This window comes from Oratosquilla oratoria, chromosome 23, assembly GCF_046742065.1.
Source record: "Oratosquilla oratoria isolate Oo_2021 chromosome 23, ASM4674206v1, whole genome shotgun sequence".
Taxonomy (NCBI): Eukaryota; Metazoa; Arthropoda; class Malacostraca; order Stomatopoda; family Squillidae; genus Oratosquilla; species Oratosquilla oratoria.
Genome location: NC_134799.1, coordinates 46,901,203 through 46,911,202, shown reverse-complemented (window position 1 = coordinate 46,911,202; position 10,000 = coordinate 46,901,203). Strand labels below are relative to the sequence as shown.

The 10,000-nt window shown below is 41.8% G+C and overlaps 1 protein-coding gene across 1 annotated transcript; it reads left to right on the top strand.

Moving 5' to 3' along the window:
• Positions 1-2,255: 2,255 nt before the first annotated feature.
• LOC143037799 (uncharacterized) lies at positions 2,256-8,132 on the top strand. Its single transcript, XM_076206353.1, has 3 exons — positions 2,256-2,398; positions 2,548-3,109; positions 7,371-8,132. Exons 1-3 carry the CDS (start codon positions 2,256-2,258, stop codon positions 8,130-8,132), a joined length of 1,467 nt encoding a protein of 488 aa, XP_076062468.1.
• The last annotated feature ends 1,868 nt before the right edge of the window (positions 8,133-10,000 follow it).

The window sequence follows — 10,000 nt, the reverse complement described above, 5'->3', positions numbered from 1 at the left end:
CCCAATAGTTCTCTGTCCTGAGTTTGGATGTGATCGTGACTGTGAATCCGAGGCCCACATCTCCTGAAGATTCCTGTGATCAAACTGGCATTTGTCAAAGCTCAGAGAGAGAACACTGGCAGTATAGGAGCTCTCATGACTTCTAGCCAGGATATTCCGGAGTCCAAGGGACAGGAGGCTACCACTGAGAGACAGAAGAAGAAAAGAGTTGCCGAGGAAAAGAGACTTGAGAAGGCCCAGGCTGAGAGAAAGAAGAACGATGATTGGAGTCAAGCTGATTCAGAGTTTAATGACTTCCCCATGGCTGAATCAAATGTTGACCAGGAGAACGATGACTTTGTCCCTAACCCAGAAAATAATTATTCCAAATGCCTCAAGCATAAGATTCGAAATAGGAGAAATATCTCGAGCATAGCTCTGGCCATCATGCCATATCACACTGGTCTTAGAGAAAATGCAGAAATAGCAACAGCTGCCTGAACTGGCGGTTGTTTGATAACACCTGATGACGTTCATCATAGTAAGGAGAGCTCAGGGAAAACTTGTCAGTAATCTAGAAGAGGAGTTTGGTAAGAGGATAAGAGAAAGTGGAATCAATTGTTTGTTTTTATGGGAAAAGGGATGACACTAAAGTGTTCATGAAATTTGAAGATTCTGCCAATTTGTTCCCTGAAATGGTGAAGAGAGAACACTACACCTGCTGCAGTGAGCCAGGAGGGAAATATTTGTGGCACTTCACTCCAGAGGAAGATTAAATCAAGAAAACAGCTGAGATAGTGGCAAATAATATTGTGAACTGCCTCAAGAAGAGGAACATAGACCAGACCCTGAAGATCATTGGAGAGGACAGCACCAACACAAACACAGGGTGGCAATGGAGGAGTTGTCATACAGTGAATAGAGCGGAAGATTAGGAGGAAACTGGTCTGGATTGTTTGTGACCTCCACACCAACGAGTTGCCACTCAGATATCTGATCCAGGAGCTGGATGGCAAGACTCTTTCAAACAACAGATGGTCTGGTCCTCTTGGTGAGATGCTGAATTCTGCCACTGAGTAAGAAATAAATCCGAGGTTTGAAAGAATCACAAGTGGCCCTCCACTCGTTAAGCTTGCACAGACTGTGATTGACGACCTGAGTACTGAGCAATACTATAGTTACATGACTGGCAGTGCCATCATGACTGGGGTCATGACTGATAAACTTGCTTACCTTTAGTTATGTCCAGTCTCACATTCTAGGTGGTTCACAACGGCTCTCAGGTTCTGCGTTATATATATATACATATATATATATCAGTGGCGACTCCGGCCGTCAGGCTACTCGGGCTTGGCCCGTGTATTAAATTTTCTAAAATGAACATGTAATTACAGCCAGTTAGCTCGGGCTCCATTTATTTCGCCTGGCCACAGTTCATATATTTTCGTTCAGCGTCTGGGATTCGTCTACTCTAGGTGGGCTGTGTCAGAGTATGAATATTGCTCCTATATATGAGCAGACGTTATCTCGCCCTCGTTCAAACGCGCCTGACTCGTCACCCAATGATAGTCGAGCTGCTTCTTGGCTCGGCCAATCAGAGCTTTTCCGGATCCTGCCGCAGTGTCTAAGAATACCGGCTCCGCCGCTCGGGTTCAGAGCTTACAGCCTTGTTGTTATCTATAATTGTAAGAATTTAAAAGTAATTCAAATTCAATGTTTCCCTGAAACAATAGATTTCTACAGAGCTTAGGGCTTAAATTCCAATGTATGAAAGATCTCAATTCTACAATATTCTTAAAGGAACGGAAAACTGTCCAGTAACTCGGGCTAATACAAATTAGCTTGGTAAGCTGGGTAAAAGACTAACTGGCATCTCTTGAGTTGATGATATCGCTCGGGCTTAGAGCTTACCGGCCCAAGTTGTTATCTATAATTGTAAGAATTAAAAGTAATTGAAATTCAATGTTTCCTTGAAACAATAGATTTCTACAGAGCTTAGGATTTAAATTCCAATGTATGAAAGATTTAAATTATACAATATTCTTAAAGGAACGGAAAACTGTCCAGTAACTTGGGCTAATACGTATTAGCTTGGTAGAGGTAAAAGACTAACTGGCATCTCTTGAGTTGATGATGCTTGGGTGGGGGAAACCCGGGAAAGAGTGTCAGGTGCATGCAATCGGTCGTTCTTTGATTGCTATTCACATGTGCGTCTGTGTGTATAGATCAGTGTTTTGCAAGGTTTCTTTATTTTCATTTTAACCCTTAACTTAAAAATGGAGAAAGACATAGTACTAGATATAAAGAATAGGCCGTTTGGAGCCAGGAATATTGCGGAAAAACGTGAAATAATACGAGCAGGCAGGCCAACTCCTTCACTGAAAACTAAAGTTGGAACTCGAACTTTCCAGATAAAATGGTATGAACAGATTGATTGGCTTTGTGCAAGTAGTATAACAGAGAAACTCTATTGTTGGCCATGTTTGTTGTTTCAACCAAAAGCTAATCAGTCGTGGACAAATGGAGGCTATAATAATTATAAAAACATCCTGAGTGACTGTATCACAGTAAATCGGTGAGTCATTTAAGTAGTTATAAAGGCTTGAAAACTTTCGGACAGTACGATATTGTGACAGTTATTAGTGAGTCTGCTAAACTGGAAAAACAATTGCATAACAAAGCAGTTGAAGAAAATAGACAATATTTAAAGCACTTAACAAACGCAGTGTTATACCTGTGTAAACAAGAGTTACCTCTACGTGGACATGATGAAGGAAGTGACAGCCTTAATAGAGGAAATTACCGTGAACTATTGCAGTGCTTTGCTGAAATCGACAGCGTGTTTGCTTCTAGACTCTCTACTAAAGAGGGGACAAAACAGTTTTCAGGTGTCTCAAGCACAATACAAAATGACCTAATACAAGCGATTGGAAATGTCATCTCTGATGAAATTAGAAGCGAAGTTGATAAAGCTACGTTTATGTCTGTACAAGCCGACGAAACTACAGACTGTGCAATGCATCCCCAACTGTCGATCATAATAAGATATGTATATGAAGACAAAATATGTGAACGATATCTTGGCTTCTATGAAATCAGTGATGATAAAAGTGCTACAAGACTGGCTGATGTAATCGCAACTGCGTTGAACTCCTTCAATGACATACATACATACATACATACATATACCAAGGCTTTTTTCCCCCTTACCAGGGGGTAGCCAAAAAGGACAAGGCACAAAAACATTCCCACCCATTTCATCCCCGAAAACACTCCACACCCCTCCACACTCCCTCCCATCTTAGCACCTCCTAGATGACGGGTAATCCCTGCACCCTGTCCACTGCCCTGGGTCAGAAGCAGTGTCGCAGGACACAGCACATCCACAGCAAGGCCGCTTCATTAAATCGGCGACCCCCCTCTCCGTCCCCCCATATAAAGGAGAGGACGGGGAGAAATCCCTTCGGGCTGCGTCAAAATTTTTGCTCACACACACTACCTCACCCCCATTCCCCCGTCCAATCCACCTCATGCATCACAACATTTTCCATATACAACCATTCTCCATTCACCCCTGTCTTCTGTCCTCTCCCGTCCTTCCTCAACAGACATTCCCCTCTTCCCCAAAGCCCCCTTCACCCCATCCATCCATCTCATCCTAGGACGTCCCCTCATGTTCACTCCCTCCACATCTGCCTTCCATGCCTCCTTTACTAGTCTTTCTTCACTCATTCTTTCCATGTGTCCAAACCATCCTAATACTTTTTCATCCACCCTATCTCCCACCTCCCTTTCCACCCCTGTTCTCCTCCTCACTTCCTCATTTCTCACTCTATCTAGCCTAGTAACCCCCATCATATTTCTCAGACACTTCATCTCAAACACATTCAAGTTCCTTTTCTCTTCCTCTCTCATGTTCCATGTTTCTGCTCCATACAGTGCTGTTGGACAATCACTCCTTCATACAGTCTCCTCTTAGCATCCATTCCCAGATTCCTATTCCTCATTACACTTTTTAAACCACCAAGGCATTTACTCGCTTCTCTCAATCTACATTCTACCTCCACATTCACTCCACCTTTTCCTGCCACATTTGCACCCAAATATCTAAAACTATCCACTTCCTCCAGTTGCTCTCCCTTAATGCTCACTTCCAGATTACTGCCACTTTCACCCCTTGTACATCTCATCACCTTACTTTTACCCACATTTATCTTTAGCTTTCTTCTATCACACACTCTCCCAAACTCTGTCACCAGCTTCCTCAATCCCTCCTCCGATCCCGCCACAAGCGCAGTGTCGTCAGCAAACAACAGCTGGCTCACCTCCCACTTTTCTCCATTTTCCTTAACCATCTCCAATCCCTGACCCACTACCCTTGCATTCACCTCTCGCACCACCCCATCCATGTATAAGTTGAACAGCCAGGGTGACATAACGCATCCCTGACGAAGTCCCACCTTTACCTCAAACCACTCACTCTCTCCATTTCTAATCCTGACACAAGCTCTACTACTCTCATAAAAACTCTTGACAGCTCCCAGAAGCTTTCCTCTTATCCCATATATCCGCATAACCTCCCACAGTGCCTTTCTGTCTACCCTGTCGTAATCCTTTTCCAGATCCATAAAGGCCCAGAAAACATCCTTCCCCTTACCTATAGCTTTCTCACAGATCTGTCTTACCACAAAAATCTGATCTACACAACCTCTACCTGTCCTAAATCCACACTGTTCCTCACCAATTACTCCCTCTGTTCCTCTCCTAATCCTCTCAATCAAGATCCTCCCATAAGCCTTCCCAACTACACTTAACAAGCTAATCCCTCTGAAACTACTACATTCACACTTGTCCCCCTTTCCCTTGTAAAGTGGAACTATACACGCACTCCTCCAGTCCTCTGGCACTCTACCTTCTCTCCAGCAAACATTAAATAACCTCACCAACCAGTCCACCATCACTATACCTCCTTTTTTAAGACATTCTGCATGGCATCCATCCAGACCAGGTGCCTTACCTGCTTTCATCATCTTAACTGCTGCCTTCACTTCATCCTTCCTTATTTCTCCTCCATTTTCCTCACTCATCACTCTCATTTTCTTAGCATTTCCCACTGCAGCTATCTTTCCCTCCCTATCCTCCTTCACATTAAGCAACTCCCTAAAATATTCTGCCCATCTTCCCCTTACTGCCTTCTCCTCCATTATCATCTCTCCATCTGCACCTACCTTTTCTTCTCTACTTGATTCGCCTCCTCTTCCTCTCTTAATTTCTTTCCAAAACATCTTTTTATTACTTTCAAAATTTTCTGTCATACTCTTACTCCATTTTACATCTGCTCTCCTCTTTGCCTCCTTTACCTTTTTCTTTACTTCTCTTTTCTTTTCCCTGTACTTCTCATATGATTCCCTCGTCCTATTTTGTAACCAATCTGTGAAAGCTCGCTTCTTCTCTTCTACAACCTTCTTTGTTTACTCATCCCACCATTCACTACCCTTCCTTCTATTTCCTCCTGTCCTTCTTGTTCCACACACCATCCTTGCACACTTTGTGACTCCCTCCTTGAACCATCCCCATTCCTCCTCCACACCTACCTCCACTCTATCCTTCATTCCCTCCCACTCCTCCTTCAGCTTCCTCTTGTACTCCTTCTCCTTTTCCTCTTCGTTTAGAGAGTTCACTCTAAGCACCTCCCTACCTTTTGTCCCTTTCCTCTTCCTCCATCTGTCCTCCACTCACAACTTACCTTCCACCAGAAAAAGATCTGATATTCTCCCACCCTCTCCCCTTAGCACATGTACATCCCTAACTCTTCCTATCATAATCCTATTTACCACTACATAGTCCATTAAAGCTCTATCTACCACCCTTCCCTCCACCACCCTCTCCCATGTGTACTTATGCTTGACTGTCTTCCGAAACACTGTATTTGCTATCATCAACTCTCTTTCTAGACACATTTCCACCATCAACTCTCCACTACGATTCTTTCCTGGAACACCACATTTCCCAACCACTCCATCAATTGGCTCCTTTCCTACCCTAGCATTAAGGTCTCCCAGTACTATTACATTTACACTTCTCCCTAAATCCTCTATGCACTCATTTAAATCTATCCAAAAGGCCTCCATTTCTTCTACACTCTTCTCACTGCCAGGCCCATATGCACTTACAAAAACCCACATCTCCTTTCCCAGTTTCACCTTCATCCACATTATCCTTGAGGAAACCTCCTTCCACTCCACTACACGTTTACCTATCTCTTCACTTACTAGTATAGCCACCCCTTCCCTCCCTCGCCCTATCTTCACTCCTGATAACCTCCCACTTACACTCCCAAACTTACAATCGCCCTTCCCTTTCAACTTAGTTTCACTTAAAGCCAACACATCCATCTTTCTTCTCACAAACATACCACCTATCTCTTCCCTTTTACTCTCATCTGTACCACATCCATGCACATTAAAAGACCCAAACCTTAGTGTGCTGGACCGAGGCCCTCCAGCTCCTCTTATGCCTCTGCATTTTTTTCTAGGAATGTGCCCTGTGGGGATACAAGGAGAGGGATGCCTAGTCCCAATCCCCGTCCCTTTTTTTCTCGCCTCCTACGATCCAAGTGGGAATACTTGGTGGCAGTATTCTTTTCCCCCACCACAGGGAATTCCCCCACCATAGAAAAAGAAAATACTCAGAGAAATGGTACAGTATAGCAACAAGGGTTGGGGGACAGCATAACGGAGGGACAGTCGTAGTATAAAAGTGTCATAATTTTTCTATGAACAGAGGTTTCCTCTATCATAGACAAAATGATGTGTGGCTCTGGTCCGTAGGGGCGCCCCATATAGACCCTAAAGTATCGACTGCATGCTACTTTGCCACAGTAACAAGCAGCCAATACCCCAGACGCTACAGATAAATTAGTGAGCCAGACTTACGATGGAGCAGCTGTAATGGCAGGAACGCTAAACAGAGTACAGAGCAAGCTAAGGGATAAAGGATTTAAACACGCGCACTTCATTCACTGCTATGCACATAACCTTAACTTAGTCTTGAGTAAAAGTGCAGAGAAGGTGAGTGAAGTCAAAATGTTTTTTTCTCATTTACGCTCATTTAGCAAATTTACATCTTCCAGTACCAAACAGAAAAGTGTTTTCAGACAATTCAATGTCAGTATTCCATCACTGTGTGAAACAAGATGGTGCTATAGGTCAAGAACGGTGTCATCCATAAAACTATTGTATGAAAACTTGAAAAATGCCTTCACAAGTATTCTAGACTCTAGTGAAAAGTGGGATGAAGATACACTTTGTCAAGGAGACAATCTATTGGCAAAGTAGAATGATTTCACATTCATGTTTTTCATCAATTGCTTTGATAACATACTTTCTCAGGCTGGAAAACTGTTTGATATCTTACAGTGTAAGCTACTTGACATAAAGTATGGTCAGAGTAAACTAAATGACTTCATTCATTGTGTTGAAGTTTATCGTAAGGACAAACCTTATGAAAACATTCTGCGCGATACAGCTGCTGTAGTTGAACAGGCGGATGAGTTCGATCCTCCTCCTAGAAAAAAAGTCCGAGGTGCGCAAATTGATTACAAAATTACCTATTTCACAATAATTGATAACATTCTGATGTCGTTACGAGAGCGATTTTCTGGCATGCAGGAGTATGCATTTTTTGAATTACTAGACGTTAATAAGTTTGAAGAGTTTGCTAACTCGTTTCCCATGCAACATATGGACTGTCTAAAAAATAAGTACCCCAGTATTTTTGACTGTAAGAGCTTAGTGAACGAGCAAAAAAATATGTATATTGACAGTGATTTCAAAAAGTGCAAGTCAATCAACACTATTTTAGAATTACTGTATAAATTGGAGCTGACTTCCGCTATGCCGGAATCCATTAAACTAATTAAGCTACTGCTGACCATCCCCTTAACATCAGTTGCTAATGAGAGAAGTTTATCCACGTTGGATAGAATCCACTCATATCTGAGAAGCACAATGTCTCAAGAACGGCTGTCCTCATTGGCTCGTATTTCCATCGAGAAAAGCATTTTGAACGACTTAAACAACAAGGAGCTGTACGACAGGATATTACAAGAGTTCGCCATCAAACCAAGACGACTGGAGTTCATGTATAAATGAAGTGAGTAATTTTTATTAAAAGTATACTTCTGTCTTATTGTTAAGTTATCTGTGATGGTGGTGGTGGTGGGAGGGGGGATAGGGTAAGAGGAATATAGGGGGATAGGATATGGGTGTGGTGGTAGATCAAGGTATAGGATAGAAAGGAAGTATAGAAGTAAGATAAAGAACGGGGCAGCTGCGAAGTTGTTTGTTTGTTGGATATTTGTATTTGATATGGATATATTGTATTTGTTATGTGTGATGATTTGATTGTGTATGTATGTTTCATTATGCTATGGGTTATGTCTGACAATGTCATATATGGGGTCGGGTGGTATACTGTTAATATATGGCGCTATTCTACGCCACCAATAGTGATCCCTAGTTATCTGTGCACATATAAGTCTACGGTGTGCATTACGTCTCTTACCTTCATTTATGCATGTGTCTTAGGCGAAATCTGTGATGAGCCCGAGTGGCGTTGATGACCTGGAGTCGCCTCTGATATATATATATATATATATATATATATATATATATATATATATATATATATATATATATATATATGTTCGTAAAGAGCTGGAGTCCAGGAGCCATGTTATCGGAAAATAATAAATTCTGTTACTCTGAGTCGTGTTTCGAAATTTTCCGATAATATATATATATATATATATATATATATATATATATATATATATATATATATATTATATATATATACATATATATATTTGTATGTGTGTGTGTGTGCGTGTGTGTGTGTGTGTTGTGTGTGTGTGTGTGTGTGTGTGTGTGTGTGTGTGTGTGTGTGTGTGTGTGTGTGTGTGTGTGTGTGTGTGTGTGTGTGTGTGTGTGTGTGTGTGTGTGTGTGTGTGTGTGTGTGTGTGTGTGTGTGTGTGTGTGTGTGTGTGTGTGTGTGTGAGTTGAGCGGCACTCAAAAAGAGCCAATAATGTGACCGCAGAGGTCGGGGTGGGGGGTGGGAACGGTTACTGGAGACTCCCACCTCACCCGACCTCTGCAGACACATTATTGGCTCTCTTTGAGCGCCACCCGACACACACACACACACACACACACACACACACACACACACACACACACACACACACACACACACACACACACACACACACACACACACACACACACACACACACACACACACACACACACACACACATATATATATATATATATATATATATATATATATATATATATACATATATATACATATATATATATATATATATGTTTGTGTCATTTGACATTTTGGAAATAGACTCATCTGCTGGGATTCGAACCCTTGCCTACTCTGCTTGCGTCTTGTAAGACAAAGACCTTACCGATCACGGTATCTCGACCCTACAAAACGAAACTACTTAGTTCACGGCCCAGTCGTTCCGCCGAGGGCACTCGGACAGAACGTGATACGTAATGTATTTCATGAAATCCTTTATGCAGGCTAGTCTTCCAACAAGTGTTTGTGTCATTTGACATTTTGGAAATAGACAAGGTAAGGTCTTTGTCTTACAAGACGCAAGCCGCGTAGGCAAGGGCTCGAATCCCAGGAGATGAATCTATTTCCAATATATATATATATGTATATATGTATATATATATATATATATGTATATATATATATATATAATATACTCAGTACATCTCATGCTTGTAATTTTCAGATCTACCTTTGAATGTAAGTACCCGCTTTCTTGGCACTCTCTTGTATTGTACCTTTCCCACGTATTACCAAAAATGTTCTTATATTTTACTCATTACTACGTGTATTTTCTATATCTTATTTTATCAGAATTGTATTGTATCATACTTCACCAGAATTGCCATGCACAACTGTCATCGTTGCTGTATTTGTGTACTT

Excerpts from the sequence above, each read along its gene's own strand:
- LOC143037799 (XM_076206353.1), top strand. The coding sequence starts at position 2,256 with ATGGAGAAAGACATAGTACTAGATATAAAGAATAGGCCGTTTGGAGCC. Across the intron at positions 2,399-2,547 it reads CGAACTTTCCAGATAAAATG|TAAATCGGTGAGTCATTTAA; the intron begins GTATGAACAGAT and ends ACTGTATCACAG. Across the intron at positions 3,110-7,370 it reads GTGCTACAAGACTGGCTGAT|GCTGGAAAACTGTTTGATAT; the intron begins GTAATCGCAACT and ends ATACTTTCTCAG.